This window comes from Pseudopipra pipra, chromosome 11 (assembly GCF_036250125.1).
Source record: "Pseudopipra pipra isolate bDixPip1 chromosome 11, bDixPip1.hap1, whole genome shotgun sequence".
Taxonomy (NCBI): domain Eukaryota; kingdom Metazoa; phylum Chordata; class Aves; order Passeriformes; family Pipridae; genus Pseudopipra; species Pseudopipra pipra.
The window spans coordinates 9784192-9806924 of record NC_087559.1 but is presented as its reverse complement, the minus strand read 5'-3'; the positions used below and the strand labels follow the sequence as shown (position 1 = coordinate 9806924).

The 22733-nt window shown below is 50.7% G+C and overlaps 2 protein-coding genes across 2 annotated transcripts in view; both read left to right on the top strand.

The window, feature by feature from the left end:
- Positions 1-2754: 2754 nt before the first annotated feature.
- LOC135420264 (SRSF protein kinase 3-like) lies at positions 2755-12600 on the top strand. The gene is made up of 11 exons (XM_064667483.1): positions 2755-3364; positions 3522-3630; positions 4125-4212; positions 5761-5848; positions 6023-6129; positions 8055-8217; positions 9438-9523; positions 9972-10079; positions 10506-10575; positions 10660-10752; positions 11976-12600. Exons 1-11 carry the CDS (start codon positions 3319-3321, stop codon positions 12161-12163), a joined length of 1146 nt encoding a protein of 381 aa, XP_064523553.1. The 5' UTR covers positions 2755-3318; the 3' UTR covers positions 12164-12600.
- A 544-nt stretch (positions 12601-13144) lies between these two features.
- Positions 13145-22733, top strand: part of SETD5 (SET domain containing 5) — a 65247-nt gene continuing 55658 nt past the window's right edge. Inside the window, exon 1 of the mRNA XM_064667383.1 lies at positions 13145-13300. The gene's annotated coding sequence lies outside the window, so the exon portion shown is untranslated. The remainder of the gene's footprint in view (positions 13301-22733) is intronic.

Genomic DNA, 22733 nt, shown 5'->3' with positions numbered 1-22733 from the left:
CCCTTCGCTGCAGGGCTGAGGCTTGGTCTCTGCAGCCTCAGCCAGGAAACCTGAGCTGTGTGAGCCCAGGGCCCCAGCGAGGGGGAGGCCAGACTATGCCCAGCTCCGGTGTGAGGCTACGGCATGTGGCAGCGGGGGAAAATATGTGATTTTTACCGTGTGTGGCCTTTTCCTCCCCAGTGTTGCATGGTGCTGGGATGCTCGGGTTCCCCCAGGGCTGCAGGGAGGACGTTACTGCAGTTGCTCTTCTAGAGACAGGAACAGGGGAAATGTGGGCTCTGTGGCCACCAGCACCATACTGTGATGGTGTTTGGCTGTATGTGGGCACTGCTGGGGAGGGTGAGGTGCCTCAGGTCTGGCAGTGTGGCACACAGGTGGGCTGTGCCAAGCACAGGCTGGGGATGGCTGTGTCAGGTAGATGGTGCTGCAGTAGCAAGTTCTGCCGACATACTGGGAGCAACGGGAAGACTGAGGCAGCCCTGTGGTTTCTGGGTCTGGGGATGGTGGAGCAGAGGGGGAGGACTTCTCTGTTTCCATCTCAGTAGAGCTGTGAATTTCCCGCTATAAATAGTTGCTGTGGAGACTCTGGATCCACAGCAAGCTGACAGACCTGCTGCCAGAGAGGCAGGGAGAGGCCAGCAGTAAAGTGAATCCACCGCAGCTGTTTGAGGTCTCCTGCTATCCCAAACCCAAGGTTGTTCCCAGAAGCAGTGCTGTGATCTGATACCCTGCCCCGCTCCTCACTGCGTCCATCCAGCGATGCACAAGAGTTTGGTCTGCTCAAGGACACCCCTCCCAGGGCAGCACAGACTAAAAGGAGAGCAGGACCAGCTGGTATCTCACTTTGGGAAGCTCCAGAAGGAGCCAGATGACAAAGGGAGCGGCGTGCCCTGCCCTCGAGCTGCTGCACGGTGAGTCTGCGCAGGGCCCTGGGGCTCAGCGACCCGCGCGCCGACGGGGCTGCTTGTACTGCTTGTACGTGTTGTGACTTGCAGGGATGCTGCGCCCAGCAAGGGCTTGTAGGTCTGTGTTGGTGCAGAAGATGAAGGTGTCTGTTTCTCTGGTGAGCTCTGCCACTCTGGATGTCCAGGTGTCATAAGGCATGACCGGTGTTGGGGAGCTCTGTGTGCTGTTCTGTGCAGCTCAGGTGGAGGTGTCCAGGCCAGAGGTGAAGCATCATTGCTCCCTGTCCATGGCTCTCACAAACCAGGCAGAACCAGTTTTTGGGCTGAAGTTCTCTGAGCTAGTCCAGGCCTGCAGCAATTCAGGGGGTTCTGCACAAAATAATTTGAATGACAAAAGCAAGATATTTATGTATTTAACATAAAGGTTAATGAAGGACTTAGAAGCACCAATTGTCCTTTATCACAAAGCCTAAAAAAGTATGTTTCCCTCTCCAGTACCAAGTTGCACAGCAACACTCTTCATCCTTTGCCAGTACTCCCATCCAGCTAGGGTGGATGGAGGTAAAGCCTTGCATGCCTGAGAATGGACTTGACTTGTCTTTGCAGCAAGAAGGGCACCAGGGCCCAGTGAACTGCCCAAAAGGTCCATCAGCACTAGTGCTAGGATGAGTCTTACACTGACTATCCCTGGGTCCTATTTTCTCACTGAAGTCTTTCCTATTACCATAACACTCCACTAAGGGAAGATGCTGTTTAACTGCCATCTCTCCAAGTTCATGAGTTTTCCTTTGACAGGTGAATAGTGAGTGGCATCATTAAATCTTTCCAGCTGTTCCCCAGCTCTCAGCTCAGCCCCTGCTGTCCTCGTGGCATGAGTGAAGAGGGCTTGGGCAGATAGTGATGGTGCAGGACCTTGCAAGGATACTGCTAGTCTTTTCACAAATAGGGAAAATTTTGATTTCAGCTCTTGTTTCATAGCCAAGATGTTATCAAGTATTTGCTGAGAAGAGTGGCTGTGCAGACATGCAGCATGCTGGAGGTTTATGCCTAAAGAGGCTGATTCCGAACAGCGTAAATGCCAGGGTTGGAGGTGTAGAAATGTAAGGAGGGGGAGGCATTTTGAGCTCCTTTCAGACTTCTTTATAGCCTTGAGTGAACAGAGCAATGTCAGCTCTGGCACTTTGGGTTGTCCCTGACAGGATGGGAGTTTTGAGCCCAGTCTGACCCTTAAATAAAACTGAGCTGGGACCCTACTGGGTGGCCAAAGGCAGGCTGTGCCTTTGGCTGCTGCACTGGGAGGGAGCATCAGCAGGTGGAAAGAAACTTTAGCATTTTGAGGAAGTCACGCCTCTATCTCAGCACCTGGAAGAAAGTACTCCCTGTCATGTGGCTCCTGCTGCCACCAGCGCCACCAGTCCTCTATAATTATTTCTGAAAATCCTCTGGTTCAGAAGAGTTCTTAGCTTAAGCAACCGGATTTGGAGGATTTAAAGGTCAATAATTCTACCTGTGCTAATGGTCTATGGGGATTATTATCACCTGTCTCGAGCTCTGACAGTGTGTGTTAGCCTGAAGCTTTGGCAGTACAGCAAGTGACATTTCTGAATTTTGAAAGGCTGGGTTGGGAGTGCCCCAGCTATGGCAGTTTACATCTGTATTGCATTAGCAACAGGGGCTCTGGGCTGCTATTTCAGAGGACCAGTGCTGAAGCCAGCTCTACACTGGTGCTGCAGCGTGGGGGGACAGCAGTTGGATTAGTCTGTCTGTACTGTCTTAGTGTTTGCACCTTGGGCTGTCATAGTAACAAACCCCGGGAGCAGCCTCTTGCTGGGATGTCACGAGATGGTCAGTGATAAACTCATGCTCTGGCCCTGGGGCTGGGCTGTGGGCAGAGGAGCAGTGCTGCAGCGTCTAAAATGCAGGTTCTGCTTCACACCCCTCTGGAGCTGGGGGCTCCTCCTGATAGCCAAAGCCCAAATGCTTTCCCTCCTCAGCTGGAATGGGGAGGGGATGCTTTCCCTGGCTGTGGGAGGGAATCCCATAGACCCTGCTAAGCCCCTAAAAATCCATACTGGACACAGGGAAACCTGAGACTCCCACCTGGCCCTGGCCCAGCCCCAGCCGGCCAGCTTTCCTCTTCTGAACTCTTAAAATAATCCCTGTCTCCATGAAGTGCCAAAAGTGTTTTTAAAGCCTGGTTCCAGGAGCTGGTGAAGGGAATGGGAAGGAAAGGAGCAAGGGGGCAGCAGGAGTAGAAGAGGGAATCAATGTGCACAGTGTGCAGCAGAAGTACAGCTGCTCTCCAGCTCTCTTTAAAGGAGTAAAGTGCTGAAGATCACACTGCCTGTTCCCCACAACCTGGTTCCCCACTGCCTCCATCCCCTCGTGCCAGGATCTGCTGCACTGCTGGGCCATGGAGGAGCAGGTGCAGGAGGAGATGCCGCCAGCCCAGCACACAGGTCAGTCCTTGGGCATGTAGCTCTAGAGCCGAGATCGTGCCAGGTTCTTCCCAGGCCAGAGGAGGTCACTGGGACCTGTCTGGCTGTCCTTAGCTGCTCCTTCAGCTTAAGAGCATTTAGAGATGTCACTGATGTCTCTTGGCCATGGTCCCTGCAGGAGGCCACCACCCCGTGCAGGAGGGAGAGGTGTTCAACACGCGATACCAGGCACTGCGTGAGCTGGGCTGCGGCGCCTTTGCCACCGTCTGGCTGTGCCAGGACATGAGGTGAGGGGTGAATTGCCTTTTGGGGAGGTGGGAATGGGTGGCTGATCTCCTGGACAGGACCAGCCCCTCTTGCAGAAGCAGCAGAGCACAGCTGCCTGCCTGGAAGCATATCAGCATCCCCGGACAAAGGGAAAAACTGGCAGTGAGATCAGTGGGGTGCAATAAGCAGAGCTGGTCCCCAGAAACCAAAGAATATAAATGAGGTGAGATCAGCCCTTGCTCTGCATTTTATTTTCTCATTTAGACCCTGCAGTGTCCATGCTCTGCCTTTTCCTCTCCAGTCCCTTGCTGGTTCCTGGGACAGCTGTGCTGCCAGATGCCAGCAGAAGAGATGCCCATGGGCCTGGCGTGCTGCAGACTGAGGCCAAGGGTGCTTGCAGAAGGGCAGCACCCTCCCTGGGAAGCCCAGAGCTGGGTGACTGGGAGAAGGGGAGGTGCTGCATGTTAGGGCCACTCTGACATGTGTTGGCTGGCAGCTGTGGTTCATTTCCCAGGAGGAAGAAACAAGTAGCTGTGAAGGTCCTGAAAAGCAGGGAAGGCTTTGCTGATACTGCCCAGGATGAGGTCACTCTCCTCCGCTGTGTAAGTAAATTCTGGGGCTCTGTGCTTTGCTCCAGAGTTCAGGTCTGAGTATCAGTCTCACCATCCCCTCTCCCTTCAGGTCTCAGTACAAGGAGCTAGGTGGAGAACAGGAAAAAACCACAAAAATTAGGAAATTCATAGAAATCACCCTGGTGTAGCATTGGTTTCTGAAACATGAACCTTCTCCTTCCTCCTGTCATACTGGACAGGCTGGCTGTGTCCCACTTGTCCTGTTGGCCCATTTCTTTTAGCTGAGACTGAAATCCAGCAAATAGGAGGAACTTGCAGAAAGCTAAGGTGGCTAATCAACAGAAGAAGATGGTAACATTCCTAAGAAGGAGATGGGAGTGTGTTTGCTGTATCTCTGGCATTCCCAGCTCAGAAGACATTGCTCTATCCCAATACTGATACTGTAAAAGGCAATATCTGCAATAGAAAAAAGTATGATGTAGCAAAAATATAATAAACGTCTGAAGTCAGAAAGCTTCTTCCTGTCTTTGCTAATGAAGGTGGTAATTAGGTGTTTGTATCTGTTTCTCAGTGAGTGGCCTTTGAAGGTGCTTGGGCTTGAGCTGCTAGTTCTAGAAAGCTCATGGTTACAATTCTTTAAGCTTGCCCAAATACAAAGTTACATCAGTGTCAGATGAGTAAAAGCCATTAAATTTTACATTTTAAATTACTCTGCGGCCTTTCTCCAACAGGTTTGAGAAAGGTTTAGTTCACACCTGTAAATCTGCAGGCCCTATCCAAAGGGACATGAGCCAGATGCAGTGATGCAAGAGGAAGTACCAAGTGGCACTAATTTAATGTAATCAGAGGGCTGCTTTTCTACACATCAGCACAACCCTGCATACAGACCAAGCCTTCCCCCTGATTTATTAGTAATTGTCTCCGAGAGACACGCCTGCCCATTCAGCAGCATACAGCTGGTTCCCAGGGCTGTTCCCACCAGCACAGGGAGGTCAGTGCCTGCAGAGCTGCCAAGAGAGGCGATCTGGGCCCCTGTGGCTTCCAGGGCTGCTCACCCCTGTCGTGCCAGCACAAACCTTTTTCAGAGAAATTACTGAAGGGATGGTGGGAATTTTAAAAGTTGATGTCCCAGCCTGCTACTCTTAGCTCTGGGAACAAGGAGCAAAGGCTGCAGAAAGGCAAAGGAAATCGCCATTGCTGCTGAGAGCAGGGAGCTGTGTTCTTGGGGAAATCTCCTCCCAGCACAAGTAGGAGCACTTTATGGGTCTGCATGGATAGAATAAGCAGCAGAAAGTCTGCTAGACACTATCAGCAGGATCAGTGTGAGTTATTTTGACACTGTGAGGGTGATGGTCCCACCTGGTCAAGAGTGGGACAACATGCAGAAACTCATTCCTTGGTAACAGACTCTGCTTGTGTGCTTGGAGCATTTGGTTTTTCTGATGGTGTTTTCATGGGATTTGTCATGAAGTGCCAATTCCTGGAAGAGAAAGTCTGGGAACAGGATAAAACAGGTGCAAGGTGTCCTTGTGCATACAATACCTCTAATTGCAGCTTTCTTGGAATCCTCCCCCTCAGGTGAACTGTATGAAGAAGAAGGATCGAGCAGGAGAAAATATCGTCTCTTTGTTAGATGACTTCAGAATGATTGGAGAGAATGGCTTCCATATCCTTCTGTGGAGAGTGCTGCAGCTCTGAGCCAGCAAAGCCTGGGCACATGGAGGTGGCTGGAGGGGAGAGGTTTTTGAGGAGATAAGGAGGTATTTGGTTGCTCTGGTGAAAGACAAAGGGCTGGTGGTAGGATCTTCTCCCTGTTAGTGAATCCCTGACTCTTTTCCACATATGTGCCTGGTATTTGAGGTGCTGGGTCCTTCCCTGCGATGTCTGATGGGAAACTACACAACTCAGGGACTGCCTTTGCCTTTTGTGAAAAAATCTTTACAGCAGGTGAGAATTTAGCTGGAACTGGGCGAGGGCACCAAGGGACTGTTGGCTAAGGGACATGCCATAGTCTTCTTCCCAAGGACATGGGCATTACTTGGGCCTTACTTGAGTGGTACTGCCCAAGCTGCAGCCTCCTTGGGTTTGGCAAGAAGTCAGGGCCACCACCATGGAGCACCAGCAAACCTGCACCAGGGTGTAAGGGCCAGCACTTCTGTTCCTATCATCTCAGTATTCATGGAGTTCTCCAGCAGTTCTGCTGCTCGTAGGGGTAGCAGGGGGCAAACAGCCTGCCATAGTTCTGCTTCTTGTGTGCAAAACACGTGTATCTCTGCCCTCCTGCTGCCCTGAGAAGTCCCTTCTGGCAGCAATGCCAGGCCATTGGCATTTGCCTTGGCATCAAGCCACGGGTAGCACTGTCAGCTCCAGCAGCTTTCTGCATGGTACCACTGAAAGCTGCTCAAGGTCTCCCTCCCATCCTTCCAGGAATTTCTAAATTGCTGATGTGGTTGGCTGGTTCTCCTCCCATGTTAAGGTTTTCCCGCACAGAGCCAACTCCTCCTTCATCCCCTGCAAGGATGTGGTGTCCTGCTCAAACAGATTGTGAAAACTGAGTTTCTTATGCACTGGCTGTGCTTAAGGCATAGGGAATCTGAGTGAGGCCTTAGAGGAGTTAAAATTACATTTTGCCTCTCATGCTGAGATTTATCAGAAGTCTGCACACTTGCCAAGATGAAGATTTGCTACCCTGATTCCTGTGCCCTTCTAGGGACAATAAGAAAGAAAACTGCTTCCTCCATCACTTTTTTTCTGGAATAGCCTCTTCTTTCTCTAAAGAAGCTCCACTAACACCTGAATAAGTTACACAAAAATGTAGTGGCATTCATCTCTGTGACTCATTTTACACCCAGGCCTTTTGCTTGATCCATTATCTGTTTTAATTGTAAAATCTCAGATCTGTTTTCCCCCTTCAGATCAGCACTGGAGCAGTATTTACTTCTGATTCATTCCAGTTTAGTTATTTAAATCTTTCCCCGCGTTTCACAGTTACCATTTAAGGTTGGTATTTCCCTGGGGCTGGTGTTCATCCCAGAATAGAATTTGATAATACAGAGAATATTTGCCAGCCCTTTATGACTGTCCAGAGTGTTTAAAAAACAAACGTAACTCTCCCTGTAGCATTTCTGCTGTTATTGATTTCTGATAGTGACTGTTCCTCTCTGGTCGGTGTTGTTTATCTCTCCCCCGTGACAGGCCAGGCTTTCCCTGCTCCATCGTAGGCTGTTCTTTCCCTACATGGCTCTCCTGCAGGGCCCTGAAATCCTCTCTAAGCACTCACTCATGGTCTCTCCCACCTCCTGTCTGGGTTACGCTGTGCCTCCTTCTTTCCTTGTATGATGGGGATCCCTCATATCCCTCCCATGCCATGTCACTGTCATTCAGATGGAAGTTGGGGGCTGGTTATAATCAGCAGGAAGGCACAGTGGTCCTAGGCCATAACAGCTGTACAAGCAGGAATGATTTTTCAGAAGAAAGTTCAGCTCCATTATTGTAATGCCTCCTCATTGCCCCACCCTCCTCCCATCTCACCGGGCTTGCCCACCCATGGTGGTGTCTGTGGATTTTCGTGCTGCCTTTTGCTGCGTGTCACCCCAAACAGCCCTGTCCCCCCTGGGCTCCCCAGGCCCCTGCTGGGCACGTGGGGCTCTGGCACCTGCTCCTCCTGCTGTGTTGTGCAATGGAACCCCTAGAACCTGCTCCCACGGGGCCACCCCAGCAGGAAATAACTTACGGCTGATAGTTATCATCAGTACCAGAATGCCCACAACTACCCTACCCGCTGTGCCTGGCTGCTCTGAGAGCTGCTGGGGCAGGGGGGGGTTGGTGGGGCCCCTCGTGTGGCCGGTGTGATGTGCTCCCTGCTCTCCCAGGTGCTGGCAGGGCTGTACTTCCTGCACAAGCGCTGCCGCATCATCCACGCGGACATCAAACCGGAGAATATCCTACTGTATGGACACGACAAAAGCCTCCAAAGGCTTCTCGTGGATATGCTTGACTGTGGCCAGAGAACACATGTGAAGCTGAAGGGAGCAGGTGAGCACTCCAGGGGGTTTGCAGCAAGAAGAGGGACTTATATGTTTATTGCTGGGAGGGAAACAGAGGCAGCAGCTACGGATACCTCAGGAAAGGTTCCCATCTCCTGCAACAGCCAGCACAAAATACTACAGCCAGCTTGGGCTGCTGAGAGGCCTCTCCTATCTCTGCCTAAGACAAACATCAGGCTGAGCGACTACCCAAGGCACCAACAGAAACGTGGTCTTGCAGGTGGGTTTGTGTGGAGGAAAACTGGTCACATGTATCTGTCAACAGCCCCCCCCCCGCAGCATCAGAGCTCACTCTTGTTGGCTTTAAGTTCCCTGTGTCCGGACAGGGACAGTTCCCTGTGTCCAATGTTTTCAGCCACTGAAAGGTTTGCATACAAAATGGTTTGATCAGAAAGCTGTGTGACACTTCTGCTCTTTATTTCCCATATTTCTGAGGTTTGTGGGAGACTTGTACGTACTGCTAATCTTCAAGGCCTTTTGAGACATAATTTATTTGCAGAGAATGGTGTGAATATTGAATAAGATGTAGGGCTGGAGCATTTCTCAAGAGATTAGCTCATCTCCCAGCCATGAGACCTTTCATATTATCCCTGCACTGTGTTCTCCCGTGAGCATTTCTCCCATGACAGTGCTGTTTTGTCTCTCAAACTCTGAGGCAATCAGGGAATCCTAAATTAGTGACTGAGTCTTTTGCTCAGAGCAGAAAAGCACAGTATTAGGCATAGGCTGACAGCTCACTGTAAAGCGCTAAAGCAGGAATTACTGTTTCCTAGGGTCATATGAAAATGTAACCTTCACGGTGCTTGCCAAGCAGGCTGTGTCCAAGGTCTGTGAGAGCCACGCTGCTGAAGGCTGAAGAGGAATTACAGATGTTTTGGTTCAGACTAGTGCTGGTAGGATGTGCTCTCCTCTGGGCCCACAGTAATTTAACCTTGGTGCTAGAGGAACCTTGCAGCAGGACAGGAGCACATCACACTGTTCAACTCCAAGCTACCATCTTCCCAAACATCCTCTTGTTTTCACTGAATATCAGTGCTTCCTTTGCATTTCCTCAAAAACCAGAGGTGGCCTTTGATTGATGATAAAAAGCATTTTAGGACCTTTTAGGCTGAGAAACTTTAAAGACAGGCAGACATACCTCTCCTATGGTAAGTGATGTGTACCTGTTGGTTTGGAAAGACACGACTTCTCTCTGTTCTTTTCATCTAGGAGGTGATCCTGGCAATCAGTTGGAAGAATCTGATTTAATGAGCATAGAAGTGAAAATTGCAGATCTAGGCAGCGCGTGCTGGACAGTGAGTCTGCTCCAAGTCTCAATCCTCTAACAACCCTGGAGGCTGCGTGCTCCTTTCCATCCCACCCTGCATGTCCATCCCATTACAGCTGAATAGCTATTTCAGTGTGCTGAAGAGATGCCAACTTCGGGGGGTGCTATATTCAGCACTCCCAGCTCCGAGCTGGGCCCTGTGCTCCCAAAGACACTGTCATCTTTGGACATTTCTCCAGCTTGCACTCAATCCCTGCAATTAGAAATTCAAAACTATGTTCAGTGAGAAATGTGGGGAGGTAGACTCCCTCTGGTGTCAGTGGGGCTGGGAATGTGTTGGCTGTGCCCTTTTCAGAGGTGAGAACACATGTTCAGTCCTGTCCTGTGTCCCCTCCTTGTGCGGGAAGCTTGTGACCACCAGTGCTGCTCTGACTGGCTTAGGGACGCCAACCAAAGGGAGTTTGTTTCTGTTTCAGTACAAGCCCTTCTCCAAGGAGATACAGACCCAGCCATACCGTGCCCTGGAAGTGCTTCTTGGATTAGACTATGGCACTCCTGCGGATATCTGGAGCACAGCCTGCCTGGTAGGACTGGGGACGATGCTGTGCATGCAAGGAAGTGACAGACACTAACTGGCCCGGGCAGTATGTCCTTGGCACCCACCTTTTCATGTAAAGCAAAGCTTCCTTGCTGAGAAGGCAAAAGGGGCTGTCTGCACTCGTTCGCTTTGGGCCGAAAGTGTGCTGCTGATAAAACCACTCCTAATTAGTTTAAGCTCTAAGGCAATTCACACTCTGTGTATGTCAGACTGAATCAGGCACATGCTGCTTTTCATCCTGACAGAGCTAAAGGTGCTGTTTCACTGTGGTAGACATCAAGCCAGTGTGCCAGTGTATTTCCATAGTTTAGGATCAGGTTTGTGTGACTGCAAGGGAAATCGGTACTATTAGTTAGCAGGGAAGAAAAACTCCAAAACAGTTAGTCAATTAACAATGCTACTCCATTTCTAGGCATTTGAAATGGCAACTGGGGAGTGTCTATTTGATCCTCAACCTGGGAAATATTTCTCCAGAGATGATGGTAGGACTCCATCAGTTTTATTCATTTCACTGACAGAAGTGTCACAACTATTGTATCTAGATGTGTTTTCCCTCCTCTGTCTAGATCATGTTGCTCGTATTATCGAACTCCTGGGAAGAATTCCTCCTCAAATTGCTTTCTCATGGAACAAGTCAACAAAATTTTTCAGCAGGCCAGGTAAGAATGAGAGTAAGGAAGTTTACTTTAAAAATCACAGTGGATCTCTGACACACTCCTACTCAGCTCACACTGAAACACCCCAAATGTTACATTACACAAGACAGAGATTTCATAAAGAGCAGTAACACTCCCTGCCCTGCCTACCTCTGCAACCCATGAGCATTCCAGGGATGAATACAAAATCCTGAAAAACAGTTACAGCAAACACCCAACAGGGAAAACAATTCCATTCTTTGGATTTGGAGAGAATGGAAATACAGGCAGGAAACAGCTACACACCAGGAAGGCTGAAGAGTGTGTAACTGGCTGGATTTCACCCGTTCACTGGCAGAGAACAATGATGACCAGGAATGGGACACTCACATCCTTCCAGCATGGCTGCTATATTTAGTCTTCTGACCCAACTGTAACATCTTTCTTGTTTTATTCTCCCCAGTTTCTTTCCCTTTGACTCATCAGTCTTGAAATTCTTGTCTTTGACTACACCACATCACATCACATGACTCCATCCTTCTGTACTTTGGGCTATAATCCTTTCTCTGCTTTCACACTCACTGAGTCCCATAGCCTCAGCCTACCAACAGCTGAGTGCTGAGTACTGGTGCCATGCTGGAATCCAACAAGCACCTCCCTGCACATCCACACGCTTTGCTCACACTTATTCATTCTATGGTACTCAAAAGAAATTAGTCAGAACTAGTTCTATGTTCACTCTCCACATGAACCAACCTGGCCTGACCACACACGTTTAACCTGAATCCCTGCATTTACACCACGGGCTCCTGGGGACGAGGGCAGCTCCTCGGTCAGTCATACAATCTTTCCAGGTCCCACCGAGCTCGTAAACGGGAAGCAAATTCAACATTAGTGTCTTGTGAGCTCTGAAATAGCCAGATGCATCCGGGTGCCTGCGGGCAGGCCCAGGGAACAAGCAGCAATGGCTCTGGCAGGGCTATTCTGGGAATACTTTGCACACTCTTGGCATGTTCTCGCCTAGGAAGCGCTCGGGAACGGGGAGCCTCCAAACACTAGCTTGGGAAGACGATTCCCAAGAAAGACCCGAGGGCCAAACCTGCAAGGGGCAGCGCACGTGGAGCTCACAGAGGCGACTCCAAGGCGCAGGCAGGGATCTCTCAGGGCGCTTTGGGTTAATGCCGAGGCGCGGCCACCTCAGCCGCGCCGGTGTGACTGAGGCGCCGCGCCCGCGCTGTCTCCGCCAGGCGCGCTCCTGCGGTTCTCCCGGCTCTGCCCCCGCAGCCTCCCCGGCACCCTGGCGGACCGGCACGGCTGGACCCCGCGGGCGGCGGCCGCCTTCGCCGCCTTCCTGCTGCCCGCGCTGCACTACGCGCCCGAGCGCCGCGCCAGCGCCGCGCAGAGCCTGCGGCACGCCTGGATCACCGCGCCGTGACCGGGCCTGCCGGCGGGGGCCAGACCGCCCTCCCGCCGGGGCGGCGAGGCCACGGCGGGAGCTGCTGCCCTCCCACCGCCCCCGGTGCGCGGCCTCCTTCGAGCGGCCCCGGCTGAGCATCCCCAGCGTTATCCCGCCGCGCCCGGGCTCCGCTCTCTTCCTCTCGCGTCCCTGCAGCGCTGCGAACGGCACAGAGCGCTCCCTCCGTGCACTGGCACCGGGCAGAGCCCCCCGGCCGAGCGCGGGCAGAGAGCGCCGCGGGGCCCCTCCTCCCGCCGAGGGGCCGCCCCTCCGCCTCACGGCCCCCGCGGCCTTTGTTCGGGGCTCCTGGGACGGGGTCCGGCCGGCTGTGGGTGCGCTGGCCCCGCCGCCCCGGCCCGGGCGGGGCGGGTCCCGGTCGCGGCCCCGGGCGGTGCCCCCGGGACCCCTCGCCGGGACCCCCGCCCCCCGCGCGCGGACGTGCCGCGCGGCAGGCCCCGCGCGCGGCGACAGCGCGCATGCGCCCCGCGTCCTCCTCCCCAGCCCTCCCGGCCGCCCCCCGCACCGCCCCTTCGTTCTGCCACGTGTCCCGACGCGGGAGTCGCCCCGCGCGCCGCGCTCGCGCCCCGCCGGCCCCGCCCCTCGGCACGTAGCGCGGCTCGCCCGCCGGGCGCTGCCGCAGCCCGCACGCCCCGCCCCGCGTCGGCTCCGGCGGCGGCCGCCCCCCACCGCCCACCCCGCGCCTGACGGGCGGCCCCGCACGCCAATGGGGCGCCGCGACCGTGGGACGAGCGGCGGGGCCGGCGTGCAGCGCCCAATGAGGCTGCGGCGTGGGCGGAGCCGCGCGGGCGGACCGCCAATGGCGAAGGAGGGCGGGAGGGGCGGTGACGAAGGAGGGCGCCCCGGCGGGGCGGGGCGCGGCGCCGCGGCAGCCAACGGGGAACGGGGTGGGCGTGGCCGGGGCGCCCCTGGCGCCGGCGCAGGGGATCCCCGTGCGCCCAGTGCCGTTTCCGCCCGGCCCGGGGAGAAGCCGCCGCCGCCGCCGGGGGAGGGGCCGCCGCCGCGGCCGAGCGCTCGCTGCCGCCGGCTGCCCGGGACACGCCGTGGCGCCGAGCCGGGCCTGGTGCCGCGTAGGGGCCCGGGGAACGGGCCGGCCAGGTAGGCGCGGGTGGGCGGGAACCGGCCGTGCCCGGCGGCGGGGAGGGAACGCCGGGGTGGGCGGCGGGGCAAGCGGTCGCGGGGGGCTCCCGGCGCGGGCCGTAGCTCCGCGCTCCGCTCGGCGCTCTGCACTGCCTCGGCGCCCTGGGCGGCAGCGCCCCGCCGTGCCCCCGGAGGCCCGGCCCGGGCTGACCCGGCCCGGCGCGGTGCGCGGGCATCATGGCGGGCCCGGCGGAGCGCGGGCTCGGGCTGCTGGGGTCGGTGCGGGGCCGGTGTAGGGCCGGGGCTGGGGTGGCCGCGGGGCTTTGTCGGTGGAGGCGAGCGCCGGGGAAGCCCCGCTGCAGCCCGGCCTCCACCGCGCCCCCTCGTCCCCTCATTGTCCCGCGGGGCCGCGGGGGTCGTTGTCCGGCCAGGGGCAGCCCCCTCTGGGCCGCCGCTGCCCGCCCCCGCCGCCGGCCCCTCCGGGTCTCGGGGGAGGCGGCGTTTGACCTGCATTTTCTGCTTTCTCATGGTGCCCGCGCGGCGCCTTTCCCCCGTAACTCGGCGCTCCCTGCGCCGGCGGCTGCAGCGCGGATTCTCCCGCATTTCCTCGCCCGTCACCGCGGGGTGCGGGGGGGGTTCCCCGCCGCCCTGCCCGCGCCCCGGCCACCTCCCACCCCCGCCGGCACCGGCAAGGTCACTGCCGGCCGGCGGCTCGTCCTTGGGTGCCGGTGACCGGAGTTCACCGCCGGGACGGGCGGGGAAGCGGCGCCGAGCACCGTCTGGCCGTGCCGGGGGGAGAGAGGGCGGCGAGGCCGCGTGTGGCCCGGGGGGAGCGGGGAAACGGGTGTCGCAGCGAGGGGGGTTCGCAGCCTCTTCCCGGCCGTGTCCCCGTGCTCCTCCGACACCAGCTGAGATCCTGGGGGTTCTCTTTAGGGGGGTGAGCGGGGTGTTCTGCGGGTCTGGAGAGGGCACGGGGCGCTGCAGGGCTGCGGTGGCTGCTGCGGGCTCGGGCCATGATGTAATGGGAGCGCTGGGGGCACGGCGGGGGCGAGGGGGCGAATCCCTCTCCTTGGGTGAAGGATGCAGCTGAGCCTCGTAGAACTTGACGTTGGTGTGCTGGTACATCACGGATTTCAGGCGGCTGCCCCCACCCCGGCTGGGTGTTGCTGCCAGGAACCCAAATCCAGAAAAGGAATTTCTTATTTCTTCAATAATCAGATTCCTCTTTTCACTTGTATAGGAAATACTAGGATTTCTTTTTTTCTGCTTCTTGTGGTTGACCTAGGAAGTCATCTTGTCGCCAGCCTTCTGGGTTTTTTTTTTGCTGTAGAGGTGCAGGGAGGAGGGTGTTGCTGTGCTCTGGATCCTGTGGGTAAGCGTTGAAGGCAGTGACAGCAGCTGCTGTTGGCTGTGGAGCTCTGGTTGCTATGAGAGAAGCTTCACTAGACTTGGCTGCTATCTCCAGGGAAGGACAGCAGAGCAGCCTCCATTAGTGTGGTGGTGGAGGGATGGCTGGCTCACGTTCAGCAAAGGGCTTTACCTTACAGGCCGTTTCCACAGGCCCAAAGCAGAAGCACGGGTATATTTTGGTCTGGTGGGACAAAAACCTCCAAGGTGGGTTTTGTCGCTGTTCTGGAGTTAATGGAATTGCATTAAAGTGTGGGCTGAAAACCCCAAGTTACCCTTTCCACATATTTTGGTCTGTGTGAAAAGTAGGACAGCGAGAATTGATATGATCTTCCTGTGAAGTGAAGGCTGCAGTCGTGTCTCTTTTGAACTCCAGCCTCCTTCTCAGCCAGTAACAGAGCCAGATGCTTTTCTTATTGTTTGTATGTCTCCTTCCTCCCCTTCCATCGCCTGGGCCCCACTTGCCTTATTGACTGGAATTTCTGCTGTGTGCAGTGGGTGTGTGCAGCAGACACCAGCCTGCTAGTGCTGAGGAGGGATTTTCCATTCACAGACCAGGGAACAGTCAAAATAAAGGCCAGGCTCAACTTTGGGACTGGAAACAGAAAGTGGGGAGAAGAGTTTCCCTCTGCTGCTTAGTGAAATCTATTCTCTGTGCTTCTTATATGCTTGTATGTCAAAATGTACAGAAAATGGTGCTCTGCTGTGGAATAGGAAGGTGAAACTCCTGTGAATAATGGGAAAGATTCCTCCCTTTCGCTTGACTCAAATGCTTGATGAAGGAACAGTTTGCAGGAGGCCATTTTTGACGTGACTCTGTATTGTGGAATCTGCCAGCTCCCATCCACACTCTGTCTGCCTGACTGCAATAGCTTCCTTTTTTTTTTTTTTTTTTTTTTAAAGAAGAATGAGTGCCTTTCTTATCTGCTTAACTAACCATTTGGCACTGGCCACTGTCTGTATGATATTGTGTTGTTGAGCTGGAGCTATCAGCATATTCCAGTGCAGTTTGTTAGAGGTGAAACTGTTAGTTGAGGTATGCAGCATGGGAATACATTAGCATTAGAAAACACTGCCATCTCTGTAAACTAACACCTATCATGGGGAGCCCCTTGCCCTGGCCCGGGTTACCCAACTCAGAATTACTGTGAGCTTGAAGCAAAAATTCCAGGACAGAATAATGTGAGAGAGATTAAAATATGCCCTTAAATCCGCTTGACTGGCAGCAATCATGTGGTAAATGCCAGACTCTGAGTAGCTTTTATATTTGAGGATCTGTAGCACCCAAATTGTTTCACAGGGTGAGGTGAGCAACTTATAACTCCTAAAATGCTTCAGTCTTTGGGGCTGAAGGTGTCATTTGCTGCCTAACATGAAGCGATATAACAGTAGTGAACTCTGGATTTTGTGAGTGTGAAAACTAGCTCCTCGGTTTAATGAAATACAGAAAGTGATCTTCATGGCCCCTTAGTCTTTGTTTACAGTCTCTCTGTAGGTTGTTTACAGTCTCTCTGTATGTTATAATGGGGAATTTGTCTGCTGCCTCATATTCTGCTGGATAACTGGCACCGCTTTGACAAGGCCCTGGCTCTTCGTTTTACTGTCATATCCCAAGTGACCTGAAAGTAATATTCCTTAGCTAATGTTGTCTGCGATTTCCCCACTGCAAGGTGGGGTGATGAAATCCCATGTACATTTAAATCGCTTTTTAGAAAGAGGCTCAGTTACAGCCAGATCTTATTTTGAAAACTAACAGGTCAAAGTTGAAAAAACATGCAGAAAAGAGATGGTGTTGAACTGGCATCTTAGAACATGCAAAAGTTTGTGCTCTTTTTCTGGGGGGATAAAACCGACTAGCAATCATCAATTTAAATTTTCCAAATGTTCCCTGAAGTAAAAAAAAAAAAAAAAACCCAACATTTTTAATTCAAACTTCCAGGTGCAAAGTGTGCAAGGGAAAATTGAATGTGTGATGTCCCAGCCATGTAACTTATTAGTCTATGCTTTCTCCCATTTTGGATGAGCAGACTTTTACAAACTTGTATTGAATGATGTGATGAGATAAAAATGTTTCTATCTATTCTGGCAATACTAAAACAAACATAATGAGTGTTCAGAGGTTTGAAAATTCAAAAATCATTGTTCTCATGGCATTACTGCTGTATTACAAAAGCACATTTGTGTTTTTACTCCGGTGCTGCTTGTGTGTGTAACTCTGAAATTTTCTCAATGTAATCTTGTGTTATGTGCAGTGTATGAGAGAGATTGCAATAGGCAAAGTGTTCTTTATTTGTACAACATGTAGTAGTAGTGCTTTGGTTGAAAGCATTAAACGTGTGCTTAAATGTAGAGCATGTGAGCATGTGAGCAACTGAGTTAAGTCTCAGTTGCCCCTATGAAACTTAAGCTGCTGTTTGATTTTAAAATAAAGACTTTGTTGCATTTTACTTGTCTATTTAGTTTTTTTTCCTCTCCCAAATTAAAAGAAAAATAGCTGTGGATATTACAGCTGTTACAGATTCTACAGCCGGTCCTTGGCTCCCATGACGGACTTGTGGCAAGAGTTAGTGCACAGTAAGTTTGCACTTACATTGTTAGGGCCGGGTTTGTATAAATCTGGCTTAACCTAAACCTTTTGCTTATTTTGATCATGGAAAAAGCCCCAGACCATAATGCAGCAAGAGTTCAACATCTTGAAACTGTGGGAGCTGAGATTTTTTTTTTTTTCCACTTTTTCCTCTTAATTCCTTATTGAAGTTGCTGGGGGGTTCTTGTATTTTTTTTCCACGGGATTTGCTTTTTTGGTGGCAATTTTCCAGTATTCCTGTAGCAAATCAGCTGAGCTGTGGCCCCTGTCCCTGCTGAGCAGGGAGAATGTGCAGTGCTCCAGGCCTCCCTGCTGAGCTCACACAGGGGTGGGACTTGCTAAGCTGCTGAAATCGCAGCTAATGCCCACTGAGCATGCTGAGAAACAGTTTTTCAACTGCTCCTAGTTTAAATTTTTTTTTCTTCTATAATTAGCAAAGATGCTCTTTGTCTTGAAGGATGATCTGCAGGACAAATCAGGAGGTTCTGGTTCATCGTGCCCCTTCCCCCCCGGCTGAGCTAGTGGTGAAGTATTATTTTCCTGTAACAAAAATAGCTAAAGGGATTTTTCCCTCACTTCAACTGATGAGTCTGAACTTGAAAAGCTGTAGCCCAGAAAAAGAAATCTTCAGTGAATAATAGCCTTACTGCTGGTTTTTGTTGCCACAAGCCCTATAGGAGCATCAATACTGTTGTTTAAATGCTAAATCTGCAACATTCTGATCCTTAAATCTAATTTAAATGCTGAAACAAGTAGAACAAACAAATTATACTTTAAATAATATATTTGAGAAAGAAAATCTTTCTTACTGAGTTTTATTTTCCTCCTGACAAACACACACAAACCCCAATTATTTTAATGAGCAATATGGGAAATATTCAGGAAAGTGTACTGATGTGCTCAGACGCAAAGGTGGAAAAATGTGGGAGGACTTGTCAGCAGTTTGAGTGGCAAGCTCTTAGTGAGCGGGAGAAGTAATTTGTGGTCAGGAATCTAATAGTCCCACATTCACCAAACATGAAGAAAAAAGGGGAATGAAGAGAGAGGAGCACAGAAGAGTAGCATTGAGAAATAGTCAGGAATTTAGCTTTTAGAGTGAAGTTCAGAAATGATCTGTTGTTTATGCTAAAGTTTAATCCTTATAAACTCGATAACGTAGACAGGTCCTGCATTCCTCCCTGAGGGTCACGGAAGGGCTAAGTTTAGCAAAGGGGAGGTATCTCAAACACTTGGATCTGTGCAGTTTTCAAGGCAGCAAACTTTTTTTTGTTTCTTTCAACGTGTTCTAAACAGTCTTAGTTGTTTTTTTTTTCACTTACAAGCAGCCTTTTGAGGCAGATTGTGAGTTAGCTTTAAAACCAAAATGTTCAAGCCCTAAAATATTTCAAAGTAATTTCATAGTAGAAAGGTCACGGTGCTTTTGATGTGTTCATATTTAGAGCATGATTACAATTGCAATCATACACATTGACAAGAAGATATTGTCTGGATTTGGTAGCTGCTCATTTTGTGACTCAGGCTTATTCCTGTTGTCCTCCCGGAGCTCATACCAGGGTTTTCTTCTGCAGCCTTGTTGATTTACAGGACAAAATGTTTTCAGTGACTGTGCCAACAGCCCAGAAAACAGTTTGAAGTTCTGATACTGAGAAGAATCCTCTTGACTTTGAAGTGAGCAGTTTGAAATGGGAGTTGTTGATAGGGAAGGAGTGTGAGACCCTGCCATCCAAATTATTAACAGAATGTGCCTGTTGCTGCTGATTCAGTAATAGAGAAAAAAAAAAGTCAGGATGCGGCTTGGAGTTTTAGTTTGTGGATGTCAGATAATGCAGTCTCTTGGTTTTACACAGACTTTGAATCATGAAAATAAGTGGCTGGAGGTTTTTTGAGGATTGTGTTGATGGTAATATTTGGATAAGGAAGCCCACATATGACAGTGTTGCTCACTGTAGGGCAGAAAGTCACATCTTTCTTCCGGGAGCAAAATATGGAAGCTGCAGAGGTTGTAAGTGGTGGGAGGATGGGACCAGGAAGACTGAGACTTCTCATCACAGCTCCAGGTAGTGCAGACAATAGGAGGAGAGGAGTATTTTTCAGTGTAGCCCTGTTTCCCAGCGCTGCCTCTGCCCAAATTACATCTTTCTGGGAATGCTGTCAGTTGGACTCTAGGACTGGTAGACTTGCAGCATGCTGGTGTGGAAACTGCTCCCATGGAGCAATTCTCAAATGTTTTATGAGAGAGAGTAAGGAGGTGAGAACGTATCCTTGCTTGTAGGCAGGAAGGAATACACTGGGAAGAGTCTGAGAACCAGTGATTTGGGAAACTGAAGTGCCCTTGGGGTTCAACGTGGAGCCCTTAAAATAGCATGTCTCAACCTGAGCTGCACTATCAATTTATAGATACTTGGAAGAGTATATGAGCCTTTTGCATTCATGTGGCCTTTAACTAAAGACACTAAAACAAATTATTTCCTGTGTTTCTGTGGCATTAAGTTGGAATAAGTTATAATCATGCTACAAGAATGCTTTCAGTAATGTGGCTGTAGATTAACTTTTGCCACAGCAAAGATCTGGAAGCTTCCTGTATAAATACAGCTAAAGTGAACCTTTGAAGAAAAGATGATTGCTTGATCGAGTTAAGTAGGCTCTGCTTGACTGTAGAGGAGACTGGCTTGCTGGTTCAAAGTTCTCTTGCAGTTTCATGAATTTCAAGGATGTTGGGGTTCAAGATGGCCTGGAAGTTAAGAGGGAACAAGGATACTTGTAGGGTGAAAGTCAGGTTCCGAGCTTGCCACAGACTCACTTTGTTGTGCAGTTCTTCTAATTTCCACCTCAGGGTTTGCTTGTATATGGAAATTTGTGTGTTAAACTGGAATGGGTGTTTGTGACACTGTATATTCATTGTACAGCTTTGTGCAGGTTTTTGGTGCACGGCAGCTTTTCATGGCAATTCCAGCTGACAGTCCTGCTCTTCACACCATCACTTTTGCCTCTGTTCTGGCCCACACCTATCCCAGAAGTGAACGATTCAGGAAGGCTACCATGCAGAAAACAAGTGCATTTCATTTTTGGAAGGAAGAGTTTTCTTCTGGCTTCTGCTGGAACGACTGTGGGGTCAGGTTAGCACCAGTGCAGGGAGGGATGGGAGGCTGCACTGAAGCTGTGCCAGCTGAAGTCAGCTTGAAACTATTGCAGAACTGCACCCTGCAAGCGAGGTTACTCCGGGTGAAGTTACACGAGACAGCTGAGCACATCCAACAGCTCTGCTGCTGAATGGGGGAAGTTTTGTTCCCCCTTGCTCTCCCACCCAACGGGGAGTTCTGCCTTTTCTGTTTGCCTTCTCTGGTTCCTGCTGGATTCCTTTTCTGAACTCCTTCAGCTTGCTAACCCAGCAGAAAGCTGTCTTGGGGTTATTTTATGTTTTGGTTTTTGCTGGATTATTTTTTCGCCAAGATAGTGAACTGAATTGGCTCACTGAGAGATTTGTCAGGCATCCAGAGCCCTCACAAAATAAATAGGGGGGAGCATATGGGTGGAAGTGCAGAGGATGTGGTGGGGACCAGAGAAGGGGAGCAGGGTCTCCGCCTTTCGGTGCCACACCCAGTTTGGCCAGCTCAGGCTGTCCCCCTGTAACTTCTCACTCCTCTTAAAGGAGAGTGAGCCACCATCCACTGCGTGCTGACAAATCTGTGCCGTACTTTGGGTTTGTGCCCTTGGTCGCTGTGCATGGAGTGCTTTCTTTAGACAAACCTTTAGTTCTCCCCTTGAAAATCGGCAGTGTAGTCTTGCCTTCATCTGCTCTCATTTGCTTGAGAAGCTTGCCAGATGTGAGTTTTAACGTAGGCTTGATCTATGATGGTAGAGAAAGTGTCACAGCCTAAGCATGGTGCTTAACTGTTTCAAAATAGCAAATTCTGGTAGGTATACTTTTGCAGAAGGTCAGTACAGCAAAAAGCTCATTTTGGAAGATGGCAAAAAGTTAATTACTATAAAAATATTACAAATCTGTGTAAGTAAATGCACCAGACCATGTTCCTTATCCTTTTTTTTTTTAACCTGGTAATTAGGAAGTCTTTTTTTTGCATTTACTTGCCAGTCATGGCTTATGAGATACCAAGACATGCAAAAAATTACTGAAGATATGCTGTATTAATTTATGCTGTATTAAAAAACCATGATATGAATTTCACAGAACTATATAAAATTATGTATAGTATGACTGAAACAACACAAAAATTTAATTCAGCCAAGGCCAGTTGCAGCAGAAATTTGAATCCTGTTTCTTTAATATGGAAAACTTGGTTATAGCAGCATATATTTGAAATAAAGCAATTGTCAGTGTACTGCAGATCCCAGTGTGTGCTGCTCTGTCTGCTCACTGTGAGCTGAGCCTTTGCTCATACCTAGTGAGACTATTTGGTCTAATAGAACTTGAGGCAGCATTTTGTCTATTTGTGTTTGAATAAAGTTATTTAAATGTTAGCATGTCATGACATCTCCAAAGGCGTATTGCTGTGCGAAAAAATTCGTGATGGGTGTGAGCAGTATGTCTCATAAGCAGGAAATCTCATCTGTTGTGAGGGTAATCTTTTGTTTAATGAAAACCTTTGCAAGTAGCCCCAAACCAATCACTTCTCCATAAGGGAACCAAGCAGTGTATGTGCTGTCTTACCTTCACAGCTGACAGCAGTTGTTCTGACTTTGCAGGATGGCAGCTGAACGCCCAGGTGAGCAGTGGGGTGATGTGTAGGAAGCGGTCCTGTGGACTCCACTTGAACAGTTGTGTTCACTTCCCCCCCACATAAGCACCTAGGGTTGGAACACATCCTTTATCTGATGGTGGCTGGGCAGAAGGTGGAAAGTTTTACTAAGACGTTGCATTTTGGGGTATGCCATCCCAAATCTGTCTCTTTAGATATGTGACTTATCGGTAGGAAGATCTCTGCTGAAGTTAAAACTGTGACTTGTGGGATGTGTGAAGGAAATACCTTAATGCTACCCTGCAGTGGTCCTGTTTGGAAGGGCTGTTCTTGAGTTCTCTGCCTGAGGTGGGAGGCACTGGGATGCCCAAGTCCCAGGCTTATGGCATTCTTTTACACACCTATGGAAATCACCATTAGCACTGCTAAAAGACTGGTGCTTGTTACCTTTCCAGCTTAGCTCCTGAAACACTTGGAGCACGGTGTGTGTCAGTTAGAGGAAGTCAGGAAGCTGAGCACAGAAGTGCTTAAATCTGACAGCACAAGTCCACTCTTTGGTGGATTCTCTTTGGCTACTGCAGGTTCAGAGTATCCTTCAGGAACCATTCAAATACAGAATTTGTAAGAAGATGAAAAATTCAGAAACTGGGAAAAGATTTTCACCTCAAGCTGCCAGGGAACATAAGAGTTGAAATTGATGTGTCACAGTTCCTGTTTCCTGCTCCTGCATTTCTAAGTCTTACATACGCAGACAGAAGTA